We start from the raw sequence: 19,947 nt of genomic DNA, 5'->3' as shown, positions 1-19,947 counted from the left end.
TTGGAATAAGCCATTTAAAAAGGAACAGCAGTTTTACGCTGATTTATTCTATGGTTACTACGATACTACGATACTACTGCTAGTAAGGCTTATAACTTACAGCAACACTAAGCCATCTGAGGCCAACAAAACTATGAAGCTCCTTTGCCACCCAAATCTACCTCCTCCACTCTTTATTGCATTCATTGATGTCCAAATTTCCTTTAAATCCTCGTGGTCTCTTCCTAAGGCCGTATTCAGGGGTTTGAGTACACCCCCCAAGAAATGTTTGTCCGCCTCGTAAAAACGCAACAAAAATGAATATAAACAAATTTTTGATGCGTTTCTAAAAGCTTTTTGCACCCCACCCCCAAAAAAACAAAAACAAAACACGTTGTAACCCCCCCCCCCCAGAGAAAAAATTTTGGATACGGCTCAGTCTCTTCTTCTTCTCATTCCAGTAGGGGCCAGTCTACTTTTTTCTTGGCCCTAGATTAACGTCCATAATGAACAATTTCCGGCAGTCTGTGATCTTTCTTCCGTAAAATCTGTAAATTGTGTCCTAGCCATATCAATCTTTATAGGTTATAAACACAGAAAAGATTATCTTTGTGAAGTTTTGTCTTAAACATCAAGGGTTTTATTATGCATAGACATCCCGTTCACATCCCATGTTACATTTGATATCTGTTTGATACCTTTGATACCATATTGCATTGAATAGCATTTAGTATCGATTTTTTCGATTAGCGAATAGTATCGAATAGTATCGAATAGCGTTTAGTATCGATGCATCGATTTCCCAGTCTTGCATTTATCCTGTACGAGAGATGGTATTATACGAGAGATTGTAGACTTGCTGTTAAATTTGTGGGGGTCTTTTGAAAACTGACCGGTTTTCGTAAATTAATTGAAGTATCATATTCAAATGGGAGTGGTGCTAATTCAAGAATATGTAGAGGGAAGGGGCAAAACGTATTTTTCATAATTTAGGGTGACAATTTTTTGTTTTTAATTATTTTTAATGAAAGCATAAAAAAAGTGTTTTCAACGAAAATGCCCCAAAAAGTATTATTTCAAAATTCAGACGGGACAAAAAATCTGGAGAAAATTACTTCATACCCCTTCCCTGCTAGTTGAAGCACCTGTCAAAAAGCTACTCAAACTAAATATGATTAAAAATAGGAAAGAAACCTCACTACCATTGAGCTATGATCGTCTTCTGTTTTAATTTTTTTTTATTTTCGCCTTTAACCAGCAACAGAAGAAAAAGAAGAATAGCTCCTCGTAAGTCATTGTGGTGCATAAAGCATCTATCAATGTTTCCTGGCAATTTATTCAGCCAACGGATCCCTCTCCCTGTTGACACTGCGAAAGCCAGGATCAAACGCTGGCCCCCGTGTTACCAAGCAAGGATAAAAGCCACTGCCTTAACACAAGTCTATTTGCCAGCAGTACGAGTGGTTAATAACTCTCTTTAGATGTATAGGACCCAAAAACCTGTCAGCGACCAGACTCAAACTCTGTTGAGCAGGTTTTTTTTTAATTTTAAAACCTATAGCTTGATGAGAATTGTGAGTAAATAAGTCTAGTGAGTTTGTGTAGCATTTTCAGGTCTTTAGCAATATTCCTTTTCTCTAGTTTCTCTACCTTACATTTTCTACGTTCTAGTTTCAACCGAAACAAAAAACTGAAGAGTTTAAAATTTGATAATGTAGAGGAAGGTTGGAATCATTTTGGAAAAATAATTTATGAAGTAACTGATGGTGTCATAGGGAAGAAAGTAAGGAACGCAGCTAGGAATATCAGTTAAAATGTTCTTTGTTTAATAGAGAGGAGGAGGGGGTTGCACAAGAGCTATCTGAGTGATAGACCTTATAAAAGTAAGAGGAATGTAAAGGAAATGGAAAAATGATTAAGATTTGAACTAAGGAAGTTTGAATTGGAGGGCATGGATAAAGTTGCCGAAGAGCTGAAAGATGGAGCTTATATTGGAGAAATATTGCAGTGGCATGTTCGTAAATTGAGAAGATTTAGTCAATGTGGAATTGTCCTAGTTAAATATGTGATTAAATAGGTGAAATAGGTGATCACCTAGTTAAATAGGTGATACAGAAAAAGTTAAGAGATATGGGAAGATCATTTTGAGAATGTGCTAAACTGAAATAAAGTTGTAGGAATGATATAGAGGAAAATTATAAAGTATTTGATATCTTGTATGTGAATGAAGTTCTGTTTTGTGAGGAAAAATTAGCGACAGTACTAAAAGGACAAAAAAAAAACAAAAAGGCTCCAGGTGCTGATAGTGTGGTAGATGAGTTTCTTAAATATGGTGGCTCTGAGGTTAGAAATAAGTTACTCAAGATTCTGAATATGGTTTTTGAAAAAAGAAAAGTTAAAACGGGCCCTAGCATCAAATTCTATTGGGGGCGCTAGCATCCAATTTAATCGGGCCTCTAATCCTACCACCAGGGGGGCTTAGTATCCAATTTCACTGGGGCCCTAGCATTCAATTACAACGGGGAGCCCTCGCATCCAATTTAACCGGACCCCTAACCTAATCTAACCACCTGGATCCTAGCATCCAATTCAACCAGGGGCCCCTTGCAAGCAATTGCAGTACGGTCCCATAGCAACCAATTCAAACGGAGGCCCTAGCACCTAACACAATCGGGATCCCCCTAGTAACCAATTTCACCGACAAGACGGTTTTCAAGACGTTTGAGGATTTCTATGGTTTTATGCTATAGGGAATTTTGTACTTAAGTTAAGGATGACTCATTTACACATGATTTGTTTCCTAGGGCCCTAGCCCGCCTATAACCGAGGCGGACACATAAGTGGTTGCTACGTAATAACGGTACACAAGCGGGATATTATGCATTGCCAGACTTGATAGATTTACTGAAGATGAGGTAATTTTACGTGACTTGGTAGATTTATTTTGAATGATGTAAAGACAGCGCAAACGTGGGTGTTACGTAATGACGAGGTACACGTGAGATGTCACATAATACCTTAGAGATTTCATTTTCTTTCATGAAGCGTTTTTTAGGGGATATTTATTAACTAAAGATTTTTTGTCCACATTAGGATTCAACAGTGATTCTCCTCAATGGAATAGAGTGCTAACCAGTTGGACTATAGAATTATTTCTAATATTCTATATCACTGATACATTCTACATGACAACCTATTACACGTAAGGAGAATCCCCAGGTCGCACACACTAGAATGATTAAATGAATTGCATGCTCCCATACGGATGTAATAGCTAACACCCAGAAGGGGAAATTGATTACAAGAAATTGATTACATTTGATATGCACCTGCATGTTAAGTAATGCTTTAGAGAGTGTTATCAGATAATATTGTGGATTGCTCTTAGTGCATTTTTTTTTAATAATAGAGTCTTTTACTCTATCGGGACTTGAATGTGCTATCAGAGATGAAATAAACGAGAGAGTACCGTTATGGCTAGGATATGGTACACCGTGATACAAAATCGAAAGTCTTTCTTTTCATTTTCACTAAACAGAGTTTAACACATCATTTTCACTAAACAGAGTTTAACACATATATATTAGACAGATTTTGAACGAACATTCCAATGGACATGGTCTACAAGATATTTAAATTGTATTAGTGAAATATATTGAAGGTTTATCCTTGAAGAAGAAATCTAAAGGACACATACATTTGAACTTAAAAATTTTAGTAATAAAAAAAAATTTACAAGCATGATTAAAACAAAGAATCGTAGTTAAAGCATAACAAACAAACAAAAACATGAGAAAAACCAGACATAGGATAAAATATAAGCAAAAGGAACCATGAATTAAAGAAAGGTGGGGGTCCTATTAACCAATTCCAGGACGGAAGGGGTGTTATTACAGGTAAATTTAAATTTTAAATTTAATTATTAATGAAAATGCCTCTTTTCATTGACTGAGTACTTGATTTCAGTGCCCTCTCAGTCAAAAAATTCATTTAACAACCCCGCCTTAACTTTAAGCTGTAGAACACGTTAATCCAAGAAAATCACGCCACCATGGCAATATTTGGCAGGCCTGTGGCACCCCTGTGATATATTTTACCATTCCTAAAATATTTTCCAAATATTTTCTTGATAGAAGTATAATTTAAAAACATTGGTTCATGTTTTTACAAGCCAACCCCCAACGTGATCCTTGTCAATTCACACTATTGTGCAATACTATGAATAGCACTCTGACAACCTCTAGCACCCTCACATCATTTCTAAGATATTTTTATATATTTTCTTATTAAAAAATTATGCTTAAAGTCCGTCGATTTATGTTTTAACAAGCCAAACCTCAGTTATACACCATGTAAAATCACGCAACTGTTCCACACTATCACTAGTCCTTGGGCACCCTCTGGAACCACCATAATTTTTAAGGCATTCTCCAGACATTTTCTAGTTATAAATCATGCATTAAATCCATTGGTTCATGTTTTTGCAAGTTACCCCCCCCCCCCAAACGTGATACACTATGCCATTTCACACCACTGTGCCATACTAAAACTGAGCCTCTGGTACACTCTAATACGCCCTCACATTACTTGGAATTTTCCAAAAATTTTCTAGATATTCCTCAATTTTCTTGGTATTGTTACCTCTCATTCCAGGCAATCTAACCGTCCTATGTCCATTTTAAATTCTTGGTCAACCTGCCTGAAACTCTAGGCGACCGTGCCTTTCTGAAAGCTAACAAGCAACTATTGGTCTAATAAGAGAGTCATAATTATTCTCGCCGTTTACCTGTACCATTCAACCAAACGCTTTTACCAAAGTGACGCATGAAAGGATGATAAATAGACTTATCTATTAAAAAATTAGCTGACATCATTTTTATAAAATCCTAATAAGGGCTTACGCTAGATTTGCCTCTCACTCAATACTACTATGACTCAATAAGACTTTTCTACAATTAGCCATGGGCTGATGCTCACAACTACTTCATTTTTAATTTTTAAATTTTAATGGGTAATCCATTGATGGTTGTAGTAACGTTCATATGCATTTTATTTTTCATCGGTTATCTACCAATGCCCTTCTTACTTTGCTTTCGGTTTCACTATCTATTACTGTCTATCATTTTTACATTGTTTGGAGTTTTGGCACTTAGACAAGATATAGCTTAGAACATTGACAGAGGATTACGCCTTTCTTCTTTTAACCTTCCATTGAATAATAATGCCAGAAAGATGACGATAGGATCTGTCAATGGGTAACATGCTACCAGAAGCAAAAGCTATAAGTTCACCTTCATTATAATCTAATGAAGGTGAAAATTTTATGTTAAAGTCTAATGAAAGTTTTATGTTTGCATTCTCTTTGAGCACTAACATCTCTGGAAACGTTACTCTTGCATATCCACCATCATAAGTATTGAATATTTTCGATATTGCAAAGAAATTCATTTTTTGACTGTCACGATAATGCAAGCATACGTTTTCAATGGTGTCACCACTACCACTTGTTTCGTAGTTAAAATACTTGTCTTTTTGTCAGCATTCAACGCAATGATAACTTTATCATGTGTACCTACTTTCTTGGAATGTTTCATTTTCACTTTTTGAAAGTAGGATGTGAGTGTTTATATTTCTAACATACAAATGATATTGAAAGAAAAACGTAAAATAAACTATCTGTTTTCGATGGTCAGCCATAGATTACCGCTGAGGCAACCTCACAGAAAATCTTGGAATTCGCAGAACTTGGGTGGAATCAGTGGAAATGCGGAATCGGGGACAAAAGTGGGGGAACCGAAACTGATGAAACCGGAGCCAGATTTGGAATTGGGATCGACGTGAGCAAATCGGGGACTGGAATCGCTTGAGCTATGGTAGAAGCCAGCAACATCGGAGGTAGAAACATGGCAACCGGGGGGTCAAAAGCGGGGGAAGCGGAATTAATTATCACTTATTTAAAAAATATCTAAAAATGTCTAAGAATAGTGAGGGATACTAGAGGGTGCCAAAGAAGCAGTCAAAGTGTGACACGGTGGCGTTAATTGAGATTATGTGCCAAGGAGGGTTGGCTTGCAAAAAACATTAAACAAACGATTTAATGTATAATCTTTAGCAGAGAAACATCTGGAAAATTTCTTAGGAATGATGAGATGTACAAGAGAGTGCCAGACGGCAATTCAGAGTTTGACAGTTTGATGTGAATTGGGATGGTGAATCATGGAGGGTTGGCATGCAAAAACATGAATCAATGGATTTAATGCATGATTTTAACAAAAATATATCTGAAAAATGTCTTGGGAATGGTGAGGGGGTGCCAGAGGGCTATTAGCAATGTGGCAAAAAAATAAACTTTGGACTTAATGCATGATTTTTAACAAGGAAATATCTGAAAATGTATTTGGAATTGATGAAAGGTGCTAGAGGATGCCAAAAGGCCATTCATAGTTTTGCACGGTGCTGTGAATTGAGATGATGTATCACGAAGGGGTTGCTTGCGAAAACATGATTTAAAGAATTTAATGCATGATTTTAACATAAAAAATCTGAAAAATGTCTTGGGAAGAATGAGGGGGTGCCAGAGGGCTATTAGTAATGTGGCACAGTGGCGTGAAATGACATGGTGTATCATGGAGGGTTGGGCTGTGAGAACATAAACCAATGGCTTTAATACATAATTTTCAACAAGAAAATATCTTGAAAACATTATAAGAAAGACGAGGGGGTGCCAGAGGGCCAGATATAGTGTGGCACGGTGAGATGAATTGATATGGTGTATCACGTTGGGATATGGCTTGCAAAAATACACAAACCATTAGATTTAAATCCTATTTTTATCACAAAAATATCTGGAAAATGTCTTCGGAATAATGAGGGCGTGATAGAGGGTGCCACAGGGGCAGCCATAGTGCTGCACGGTGGTGTGAAATGACATTGTGTATCATTCTTCGGAGAGGTGATTGGCTTCCAAAAACATAAACAAATTGATTTAATGCAGACTTTTTAACAAGAAAATATCTAGAAAATGTCTTAGGAATGATGGGGGATGCCAAAAGATGGCTTATGGCTAGCAATAGTGTGGCACAGTGGCGTGAATCGACATGGTGTATCACGTTGGGGATGGCGTGCAAAAACAAAATGCATTGGATTTAAATTATATTTCCATCGAGAAAATATCTGGAAAATGTCTTAGAAATGATATGAGATATACATTTATTAAGAAAAGAAAACAAACACTATTCGCCGTTCACCTCCCAAGAAAGGCAATAAGCTTGTAAGAGCAAGCGAGGTTATCACCCTCAGCTAATTAAAACCACGTTCATATGACGCTACTAAAAACAAAAGAGACTCAACTGATGAAGGAAGAAAGGAAAAAAAAAGAGAAAGTGGAAAAGACAAGAAGAAGACAGAAAATATTAACAGAAAAATTTAACAGCAAATAAATCAGGGAACTGCCTTGAATATAATGACAACCTGGAACGGGCCTTACATCAAAATTACTCACGAGATAAAAGAAACTTCTTTACCCCTGACTTGAAAGCCGGAAGACTAGGTACATTTTTCACACCCTCGGGCAAAATATTCCAAACACGGGGACCATAATGGTGAATCACAAAAGATGCCCGAGTAGTACACCTAAACTCATGCGTTAAGTGATAATACAGTGATAATACGTATGACAGGGACACCACGGGCCAGCCATTTATTGATGAGTTTCCTGAATTGTTTGGACTAACAGCTAACGTTCTGCAGCTTAAAGTTAAGGTTGGGGCTTTAAAAGAACTTCTTGGACTTAAATACGATGACAATGAAATCTAACAATTTGTCAAAGAAATTAGGCATTTTTATTAAGACCTCTCAGAAATACCTCTCAATGTGGTTTAAATTTACCTCTAATTTCAATCTCTCCATCTGAAATTGGTTGCTAGGACCCTTATTTTTCTTTAGTTCATGTTGTTTTGCTCATATTTTACCCTATATCAGGCTTTTTCATGTTTTTTTCGTTTTTATTCTTTAATTACTTTTGTGTGTTTTCATAATGCGTGTAATTTTTTTTTCTATTAATAAAATCTGTATGTAATAAAGTATGTATCCTTTAGATTTCTTGTTCCAGGATAAAACTTCAATATATTTCACTAATCCAATTTAAACCTCTTGTAGCCCATGTACATTGGTATGCTCGTTCAAGATTTGCGTCTAATATAAATGTTAAACTTCGTGAAGTGAAGAAAAAAAGAAAGACTTTTGGTCATGTATGAGGATGTACCATATTCTAGCCATAATGATACTCTCGCTTTCTCAAGCTCAGATAGCACACTTAAGTTCCAATAGAGTAAAAGACTCTATTGCTAAAAAAAGTGTGCTACGAGCAGCCCGCAATATTATCTGATAACACTCTCTAAATCTTCACTTAAATTGCAGGTGCATATCAAATATAAACAATTTCTAGTAATTGATTCTCTTCTCTGTGTCAGTTATTGCAGCCATATGTGAACACGCAATTCATTTAATCATTCAAGTATGTGCGAGCAGGGTATTGCTTGCAATAGGTTATTATGTAGAATTTATTTACCAAATACAAATATTAGATATTCATAGTCCATAGTCCAACAAATAGTCCATAGTCCAACAAATATTCATAGTCCAACTGGTTAACACTGCATTCCATTCAGGGGGAATCCCTTCCGAGTCCTATTGTGGACAAAAAATCCTTAGTTAATAAAGTTTCCCTTAGAAATAAAATCATAAAACGAAAATCCAATTTCTTGAAGTATTATCTAACATGTCACATGTACGTCATCATTAAGTAATACCCACATGTGCGCTGCAATTAATTCATTCCCAATAAATCTACCAAATCACGTATAAAGTCACGCATGATTGCATTACATCCCATGTGTGTACCATTATTACGTAACACCCTCTTGTGTGTCCTTCTAAGTTAAAAGTGGGGGCTCCCCACTAGCCCCGAAGAAGAAAGTCACGTGTGAATGTGTCATCCTTAACATAAGTCAACATTCCTCTATTACATAACAACCAAAGAAATCTTTAAATGGCTTGAAAAACATCTTGTCGGTGAAATTGGTCGCAAGGGGACCCTGTTGGAATTGCTTATTAAAAGCCTCCGTTTGAATTGGTTGCTAAGCCCCATGTGTTAGGGTTAGGTTAGGTGGCCAGTGAAATTGGATTCTAAGGGACCCCGATAAATTGGATGCTGTCTCCCGGTAGTTAGGTTAAGGGCCCGGTAAATTTGGAGGTTAGGGCTCCCCGTTGGAAGTGGATGCTAGGGCTCCCAGTGAAATTGGATGCCAGGTCCCCCCAGTAGTTAGGCTAGGGGCTGGATTAGTTTGGATGATAGGGGTCCCCGATGGAGTTGGAAGGTGGGGCTCCTCAGTGTAATTGGATGCTAGGGTCTCAGTGGCTAGGTTAGGAACCAGTGGTTCGGTGCCAGGGCCCCAGTGCAATTAGATGATATGGCCCCATTGGAATTGGACGCTAGGAGACCTGATGGAATTGCTCGTTAGGGTCTGGCGTCTTGAAGTTTCCCACTAGTGGACTCGATTTCCTGAAGAAAATCGAGATTTGACGGGGTTTTGTAGGTTTTTGAAATAATCAAAGAAATTTTCAGGTAAGGTTTGCATCTTGACTAGCGGATCATGAAGGTGTTATCCTGACCATCATAAGGTTCTTAAGAAAAAACATTCCCAATAACGCAACAAACACATGTGTATTTTCGAAAAAAATTCCTTATTATGTAACATGTACCCGCGTCTTGAAGAAGTTTCTACAAAATTGTCTAGATAAGGTTTCGAAGGGATAGGGGCCTCATAAAACCATGGAGACATCACTACTTATGCAAATGATTGAAGCATTCTAGATGAAAATATGAGCTAAATTAATGAATTTTTAGAGGTTTAACTAGTTCAGGGTTCTAGAATAGATTGGAAAATTAATGTTGGGAAGATTAAGTTGCTAAGCCTAGGAATAAGTGAAGATGAAAAGGTGCCGCTGGGCAGGATGTTTCTGCACCGCTGAAAATAGTTTGGAAGAATAGGAAGATAAGTCGCCGAAACAAGATTAGAATATTGGAAGCTACAGTGAAGACAGTGGTCAAGGATGGTTCAGAAGTATGGGCGCTCCGAAGAGAGGAGGAAGACTTGCTAGATATTTTTCAGAGAAATTGCCTACAGATTGTTTTGGGTGCCCCACTGACTGACCGTATCTCCAATAGTAAGTTCTACGAAGAATGCGGTTGAGTCCCACTTTCTATGCTATAATGAGAAAAGGTTGAGATGGCTAGGGTATGTTCTTGGGATGAAGGATGACAGATTGCCAAAGATTATACTTATCGGCCAACCATCTAGGACTGAACAAAAAGCAGAGGTCGTCCTCGGTTGGGGTGGGAGGATGTTGAAGGAAAGATTTAAGGGAGATGGGAACCTCCAGGTGTAAAGAGGGAGTTTTTGAGTAGATTTGGTTGCAGAGGGAGCGTGAGTAGCTCTCTTGCCTCAGGTATCTTAGTGCTACGCTGAGTTGTTGTTGTTATTGTTGTTAGTAGTAGTAGTAATAGTAGCAGTAGTAGCAGTGGTACTAGTATTAAATGTGAAATACAATTACCCTTCCCTCCTAGATTTTCGAAAAATACCCGTTTTTTCATTTCAATTAATAATCGAAGAAGATCCTGATCCCTTTCCCTCCTTACATTTTCGTTCCACCTATTTTTGCCTCAATAGTTTTTTCCTTTAGTGTTTTTCTCAGAGCTCACTCACAAATTTAATTCTTTAAATTGAACAAAGTCAAAGTTCAATTCGAGAAATTACGAACTGGATAAATCATTAGCACTGTAGTTTTGCGTATTTTTGACTCTGTCGACAGAACGGTGTGTCCATAATGCAGCCCAGGCATAAATTAGCAAAGAAAATTCAAGACAGCCAATACAACCCTTTTCATTATGCCGTATCATATAATGTAGCCCATAAATTGGGGTATAATATAGCCCAGACATAAATTGGCACAGAAAATTCAAGACAGCCAATATAACCCTTTTCATTATGCCGTATCATATAATGTAGCCCATAAATTGGGGTATAATATAGCCCAGACATAAATTGGCAAAGAAAATTCAAGACAGCCATGCCGTATCATATATTTCTTAGAAATGCTGATTATTTTCTTTTTTTGTAATTTACGAAAATGTTGTAAAATATGTTTCTTGATAAATTGTGTTCCATATTCAAATTTAAGCCATTTACAAAATCATCCCCTCCAATTTTCATTCTATTATGATATATAGATTTGTGTATATGCGTGTGTTAATATGTTTTGATTTTGGCTTTGAAATTACAATTCTCTACTCTAAAATCTAGTTTACTAACAGCCATATCCCCCAGTGTAGTGCTCACACCCCTAGGAATAGGAGTTTGATGGGAGTACACATTGTGGTAGAGTTTGGTAGGGATATGAACCTGCACCGTACATGGTGCAGTCAATTGGTAGCAGAGATTATACGACCTTAGCTGAATTATGTCGATTTGTCATCTCGGTATGAAAAATTTCATCCTTGTTATTGATCCCATAGGCTTTACTCATGATATAACTCTTTTTTATGTTCTATTACGATAATTTTGTTTTTCTGTTATTACTATTTTGTGTTTGCACCAAAAACAGTGTTTTAAAACTTATTATTAAAATTACACATCTCTTCACAAGGGGTGCTCATTATTTTAAACATTATAAAAAGAGGGACACTAAGCATGACCATATAATTTTGTTTTTTTGGAAGAGGGGGCTTATTAATTTTTTAATTTTCAATTTAGATGAAAATTTGCTGAAAATTCAGAAAAATTGAAATTTAGAAGGGGACAAGTGTCGAGGCCCCCCTCCCAGTGCATACATGTTTGCTGCTTAGGATATGTCAAAAGCTGAAAACGTTGACTTAAAACACGATATTACCAAACGATAATAATATTATCGTTATTACCAAACGATAATATCTAATATTACCAAACGATAATATTACCAAACGGTAAACTCATGGCTTTGTGCAATGGAGGAAGGGTTTGTGCTGCAGTTTTTTTTTTTTTTTTTTTTTACACTCATTTTAACACGGAAGTATAAAACAAAACCTATTCTCTCATTTTTGTTGCCTTTATTTTTGCTTTCCATGAACGCTTGCCGCTAATAGTTTTAAGTTTTAACGTCGGCCCGTTTCCATGTGGAAATACTTGTTTTTGTAATTTAATTACATTGTAAAAGTCATTGTGAAGTATAATAAAAATACTAAAAGTGTTGCTAAAGTATTTACCCCTGTTTATAGTTAAGTTAGTCCAGGCTGTTCAATCTTCAGAAAGTAAGGGCAATTCATTACCCTTTAACAAGTTAGCTTGAAGCGAACACGGGTTGATATAAAGGTATACATATTATGCAACAATAACCATATGGGGTACTTGATAGATTACTATAAGCTTTCACACTCCCTTCATATTATCTATCACTATTCAAATTTGAAAATTTCGATAACACCAGGTATTGAGGGAATCTACATACGGTAATTGAAGTGTATTTACCTACGTTGTGAACATTGTAGACAATGATCTTTCTTTAGTGATATGATATTTTTTATTGTGATACTGATATATTCTTATAAAACTTAAAAGTTATTTTTCAAGGTTGAGATGGCAGCCAAAAGTGCAATTTCAAACAGGTGCACAGCCATACGCTGCCAACAGCTCTAAGGGGTATTCTTTTGTGCATAAGGTTGCATATAGAAAGGTATATCATACTTATGCCGTCCTGGCTGAGTGGTTAGCGCGCTGGCGTGGGAATTCTGTGTCCAAGGGGCACGGGTTCAATCCCAGTTATGACCAGTTATTTAGTTTGGGACGGGGGTTAGTGGCGTGACTCTGTAAGCTCAGCCTGAGTCGACCCAGCTCTAAATGAGTACCTGGAGAAATCTGGGCAAGGTAAGCAGGAAGGGTGTGTGAAAGCATAGGGTGGTTTGCCCCCAGCCCCCCATTGAACTTCCTGGCTAAAGGGCCATGAAACGGAGATCAGCACCGCCGGTTTGGACGCTAAGAGTCTAGCGCCGTCTTACTTGCTTACATACTATATCATACTGGAAGGGATGTCGGTCTTGCCTCAGAATTTCAAAATGATTGCATTCCCCCCGTAATTTTCCATATTTTCCGCATAATTCGTTTGTTTTCCCTTCAGCTTGTTTGATTATTGTTTTCTTCCAACACCAGAAACGTGCATATTCTATTTGAACTGGAATACTTATCCACCTTGAGGGCTTTGTCTGTCTTACTATAATGATCTGACATTCTTTTCAATATTTATATCTTCTTATAAAAGTTGAAATTAGTCTTTTTCTTAGTAAATCCCTAGTGGTGTCAATTGTTGGTGGGTAGAGGGGAGTAAGAAGGGGCAATGTTGGGACAGGGGATGGCATTTGTCCGTACATTTTTTGCTTCCTTTCATTTTCCCTTCATTAATTTTTTTTGGCTGGGGAATATTTATTGAAAAATAGAAAATATTGCAATGTTGCCCCCCCCCCTAGATTTTAAAAAATGATTTAAGCTTCCTCCCTCTAAATTTTGCGAATATAGTATATTCGAATAAGTATATTTCTCCATAGGGAAGGGGGGAAACTGTACTCCTAGACACCCGTTTGTCCCTCTTCCCTGACCCCATTTTGCCCCCCCCAGCTGAAATTTGGTTTCTTGAAAAATTATGCCGAAACTAAAATCAGCCTGCATAATTGAAGAATCCACGGAAGCGGGCCAGTAGTTTTCTTTAGTACATTTCTACGTTTATGGTACAGTATGGCTCCTTTTAGAGTTTTTACTGTTATTGCTACTTCACTTGGGAAAATTGACACCAACTTTGTGCCTCCCTCCCTCCAGGATTTTGATGAAATTTCTCCACTAGTTTAAAGCCAATCAACTATTTATCTGAGCTTTGAATCATATTGTTTAATTACACCCTTTCCGTGAAATCATTTTTATGAGCTCCCCTGTAATGATTAACACAAGAACCATCTACTAGCATGTTAACGCAAAATCCATTCTTAGCACCATGAACATGTACCATGAAACACAATAAGAGGCTTCAGTTTTCTTCTTCTAGAATGCAGCAGAATATACAGATCATTCCCATATCAACTCACGTGCATAAAGAGCACAAATTTTATGCCACCACAAATGCAGGTTGCCACCTGTAGTGGCAACAGTACCACTCAAGGAGCTTGAAAATGATCAAATTTAGAATTATTTTGTACAGTTTATAATATATTTTTCACGTTATTTTCCGGTTTTGTTTGTTGGCAAATCTGACCCCTTTCCGCCTAAATTGAGGTGCCTCAGAATACGTTTCATCCCATAGAGGACGTTAGCCCCTCTTTAATCCGCTATAATGGGTGCCTCAAGCTTGAAAGCCTTAAAATTAGTCCTCCAGTGAAGCCCGTATTAAAGATCTCAGCATGAGGTTCTTAAGCCTGTCATGTGGGATATATCAGCTAAGAGGTCAGTTTTGAAGCCTTGTTGACATAACAGATCATGCAATTTAGAGGAGGTGCTTACTAGGAACAATAGGTGAACACTTATGTTACTTTACTAAATTACTTTCACACAATAAAAAGTACATTTTCAATGTTTTGTTTAATTTGAAATTATATAGAATGAAGAATGAAATTATATTATCTGACAAGGATTGACCCGGTATCTTTTAAAATAACCTTATAACTAAAATTGGATAAAATTAAAAACGAAACGAGTAAAACCAAAAAATAAAATGAATGAAAAAACGAAATTAAATAAAATGAAAATTTATATAAAAAATTATTATCATCTTTTATGTCTAATAGCTTATCTTGTTTTTTTTTTCTCATGTTATTATTTACCATGCGACGTATATTTTGTAAATACTTACTATTTAAAGTTTGTGAAGCATCAGTATCGGAAGGAAAATTAAAAAAAATATTAAATCATTAATTGTCGTTTCATTCTAGGAAATACGCTACAGACAGCGGTACCTCTAGTCGTTGGGGGCATTGAGAAAGTTTATGAAATTGGGAAGCAGTTTTGGGAAGCAGAAATTGGGAAGAATGAGGGAATGGATCCGACTCACAATCCTGAGTTCACTACTTGTGAATTTTACATGGCATATACCGATTACGAGGATTTAATGAAGATAACTGAAGATTTGCTGTCTGGTAAGCCGAGATCTTCCTTGACTTGTCACTATTTTTTATATAGAATGAAGCACAAGGAGTGTGCGTAGCTGTGTTGGCCTCAGGCTGCTTGGTGCTGCAGTGGGTTATTATTATTAGCAGTAGTAGTAGTAGTAGAACAATCGGTTTCTTCAGTACATTTTCACCTATCTTATTTGGCTCTTAAAATATTTAAAAGCTCTTTCTTTTTCATCAATTATTAGAAACTGAGGGTTTCAATACCTGAGTTATTTTTGCGATATCTTTGATACATACTACGATTTAGATTTTGAAACAACCGCTTTTTAATAAGAGTAAAAAATTTTGAAACACAATTGCTCAGTTTTCTTTTTTTTTCTAAATTTGTTCCATGCCTTATAGCACACACTATTTAAATTACTGAAGCCATTCTCTGCATTATGTAATAAGTATTTTCTCCAAGATGCACAGAAATGCCTTGATTTGTTATAGTAAAGAATTATTATCAAATTGGAAGGATATTATATAAACAAAGGTGAAACTTTTTTGCTGTTTTAATTAGAATTTCTTGCATTATTGTATATTTTTATTTTATTTTAGTTATAAACAGAAGAACAGTGTAGCCCAAATCACATTTTGAATGTGACAGCGTTTCAAGCCAACTCGTATTATGACACAAGTTGGTTTTGAAATTGCATTGGTAGATGAGGCGACTGCATCAGGTAAAAAGTTAGAGACTTATGGATTAAAAATATCAATATTTTCTATAACTCTTAATCCATTGGATAACATACTACTGAGTATACCATTGAACACGCCTTGATATTTGTTCCGTCATATCGAGCATTGAACAACACTAAACCTAGTCCAGATTTGTCGCTAAGTTCTGTGTCAAGTATTGTTAAATACGAAAAATGATATGGGTGTTGGGGTGGAAATTGTGCAATTATAGTGGACGTATAGGGCTGTTGTACTAAGGAATAAGGCATTTGACCTTACACTCCCTACCGGTGGTGCTGACCTCCATTTCATGACCCTTCATCTAGGAAGGGCCATTGAAGGCTAGGGGCAGGCCATCTTGTGCTTTCGCACACCTTCCACCCCAAGATTCTTTAGCTAAAGATTAAGATTCTTTACCTTCGCAAGATTTCTCAAGGTACCCATTCAGAATTGGGTAACCTCAGACTGAGTTTACAGGGCCGTGCCACATACCCTGTTCTAAAAAATAACAAGCAACATCAGGATTCGAACCTCTATCCTCACGGACAAAGGACTTCAGCTCTAACGTACTAACCACTCGGCAAGGACAGCTAAGACTCGAATTAAGATTATATAAATATTTTTCTCTTTTCTTGACGTTGCTGCATGTAGCTGTGATTTTGGTTGAGGTTTATGTTACCAATGAGGTTTATGGAACAATTTTGTGATAAACCTACTACAGCAACTTTTGCCAAAAAAGGTATTTTTATCATTGGATTCAGTAATTGCATATTTTTCCTTCACAAAGCCAAAATTATGATATTAAAAAGACTTTTTCGTCAAGAATAATCTAAACTTGGTGTATAAAAAGAAAAACTTCCCTTTTCTTACATATTCCCACCAATTTTCAACTTGTATTACAGTCTAAAAAAAACAAGTCAATTTAAAAAACATGATTCAATTGGATGGGTAAAGCTAAATTTCATCTATTGAACTGCTACAAAATTGTTGTCTTACGTTGAAAAATAAAAATTTTAGGACTGCCGAAAAATAACACACAAAAAACATTAGTATTTTACATAGACCTTAATCATTAAAAAAAGTATTGTCCCAAAACTAATTATTCACCCCAGTTCACGTTTTGGTAGATGGCGATATCACTAGAAACAGTCTTGCCACCCCTTAGATCCACTCAAGTTGAACTACAGGTGCGAGTTGTTGATATCCACGTCACCCAGCGATATGAAAGATGAGACCTCTGACAATAGACCTGTCACAAATGCTGTGATGGATGTTGACCCTCCTCTAAGAGCCTCTACTAGATAATCTCATTTTCGACCAAGAACAATATCATACTGATTGCTTGTGGCACCACTAATTGAATAAGTTTGGTGTCTGGCCTTTTAAGTAATTAAATTGTGTTGGACAAAGGTAACCAACCTTAATTTAGTTTACATGTAGATACTTGAATACAAGCTCTGATTGTGGTGGTTAAAAAAAAATTAGATTTTGAATATATTGTTCATTGTTCTCTTTAAAAAGTTACGCCCAAGTGTTCATACCAAATTATGGTGAAAGAAATTAATGTCACTAATTTGTTTCAGAAATAGATTATAACTAAATATAAGAGATTGAAAAAGTGTAGACCAATCTCTTACACGCAAGTTTATTGATCTATTTGAATTTCAAGAGTTGTTGGATTACAATTTTAGTGAACAGGTTCAATTCCAGGGTAGTCAGGGCAACATTGAGTCCAAGTGTCAGGGTCCCCAAAACTTGATTCCCCAAAATTGTCCGTAAATATTTTGTGACATTTGTGAATGCAAAATGTTTGCTTATTCATACTTTTGTTTTATTCCCTGTTCCAGTGTTATAAAACTACTAATATGGCAATCAGAGGGAAAAACAACAGAAAAAAAACGAACAAAAAAAAAACAGTATTTGTGACAGGTTTCTCATGAAAAATACAACTTTCCTTATTTTCGTAGATAATAGACCCAAAATGTGGACCTTAAATTCTAAAATATATTGATGGATTATGCACCCTTTATCAAGAAAACCCATCTTCTTAGGGTATTTTCTCCGTTTTTCAAAATTGGGCGCATTTATCTTTACCAATAGCTTTGATCCGGTAACTTTAAATTTAATTAATCTTATTTATCGAAAATTAAGAATAAAAGCAGATTCCATTGATGTGTATAATACTATCAAAATTAAATTTTTCTTTTTGGAGGTCCGTTTTCTACTGACAATGGTCTCCCGTTTTGTTGCCGTTCTTGCCATGAAAGCTTTTATCTACTAATTTCTCATAGACAAAACATGAAAGACAAAAAAACATTATTCACATTATGGTGCAAGCTTTTGCACCATATTAGGTGAAATGGCAGGGTAAGGCATAATGCGAAAAATAAAAATTGTGTAGGCTACCTAAGACAAAGATGTGTTTGTAACCCCGCACACCATCCTATTTTATAATGACTGCACCCTAATAAATGGTGTGCTTATAATTTATAAAGTAAATTTGTGCAAAATTGCTAACTAAGATTCTTACTAACACAAAATTGTAAAAAAAAAAATAGTGTAGCAATTTTGTTTTGGTTACAAAACCACTAACAATTATATTCTCACAAGCAAACTGAATATCGTTTCTAATCTTTGTTTGCGCAATTTGAGATAATTTCTTTAAAAAAAAAAGAAAAGAAAAAAAATGGATGACTTATACTTTTGTGTGTGTTTTACAGCTTTTTTGAGGCTAACAAATAATTAATAGTAACAATTAGCAACGCATATTTTTTCCACTGTTTACCGTACTTATCCTTCTGAAAAAATTTACGAATATTCAATGATTATGAAAAACTGTAAAACTTGTCAAGCACTTAGGCTACCTCTTTGCATCAATTTATTTGATATAACGCGAGGTAGTAATCTGTACAGGGTTGCCACGACAGTTAGTTCTTAAAGTGTTGAAATTGCCTAATTTTGCATACTAAGCAGCGATTTTCAATTCTAGAATAAAAACAAATTTTGCACGTACCGCGGTATGATATCGATTCGGAGCCGATATTTGGACATTTTTATTTGTTTCCAGCTTTTTCAGTCATCTAGCTTCTATCAACTGCTTTTTTTAGCCATCTAACTTTTTTCAACTGCTTTTTCGACCGTCTGCTTTTTCAGCCATATCTAGCGTAAAGTTCTGGGGGGGGGCAGATTCACCCTGCCCTCCCCCCTTCCGTACGCCCAAGTCTATTAATTAAAAGTCAAAATTGAGATTTCGATTTTACTGACAGTATTCAGTTTGAATTTCAAATAAAAGTAAAAGACTTTTAACTTTCTTGACTTAGAAATCCAGCTCGGCATCCTTACCTGCGTCAAAGGAACCATACGTAAGCACTATTAGTTGTCTTCTGAATGGTTTGTTCTGGGTGGGGGGGGGACTTTTGTTAGGGTTGTTGTTTCGGGTGGTGGAACCCAACGTGGATGACATCTGACAATCTTTTTTGTGGTCTTCTTCTGGTCTTCTGCAATGTTTCCAGCCGTTTGTAGTTTAGCCAAAATCTTAGATGAGTCAGGCGGATGTTTGAGCAGACTCGAACTGCACAAACACAGGTGGCAATCTAAGGGACCGGAAAATCTTGAGTTCCATGTCTAACCATCTAGCATGTTTGATTTTGTCGAAGTGTTTCGTTTAGACAATATCTACCTGCATGATTTACGTTTTTGTCATGGGCTGCGTCTCTGATGAATACAGCACAATATTAGCTATTAAGAAAGAATGCATTTATGCTTTGGTGAGGTGGCTCAACTGGAGTATTATTCTAAAGAACACCGGGGATGGCGTTCCCCTTTGCCCATTCGAGTGGACACTCGAACCAAGATAGGTGAACTATAAGACAATATTAGAGCTCTGGACACGCACTTCTATATATGCCAGGGGGCTGGATGGTGCAATATCCAATGACGTTTTTTCCCTATAGTACTTTAATTCTAAAGTGAGGTTTTCTAATGCAGACATTTGAGGGAACCCTTCCTACAAAATCGAAACCAAACCGATGAACAATCAGTGTTTGTTGAGAACAATGTCTATT

At 36.4% G+C, this 19,947-nt stretch overlaps 1 protein-coding gene across 1 annotated transcript in view; it reads left to right on the top strand.

The window, feature by feature from the left end:
• The first annotated feature begins 15,072 nt into the window (after positions 1–15,072).
• The window catches only part of LOC136039762 (steroid receptor seven-up, isoforms B/C-like), an 89,950-nt gene continuing 85,075 nt past the window's right edge, over positions 15,073–19,947 (top strand). The window contains exon 1 of the mRNA XM_065723621.1: positions 15,073–15,187. Within this exon, the coding sequence (XP_065579693.1) occupies positions 15,088–15,187 (100 nt within the window). The 5' untranslated portion in view covers positions 15,073–15,087. The remainder of the gene's footprint in view (positions 15,188–19,947) is intronic.

Source organism: Artemia franciscana, chromosome 20 (assembly GCF_032884065.1).
Source record: "Artemia franciscana chromosome 20, ASM3288406v1, whole genome shotgun sequence".
Taxonomy (NCBI): Eukaryota; Metazoa; Arthropoda; class Branchiopoda; order Anostraca; family Artemiidae; genus Artemia; species Artemia franciscana.
Note: the sequence above shows the minus strand (reverse complement) of the source record. Positions and strands in the feature narration are given on the sequence as shown.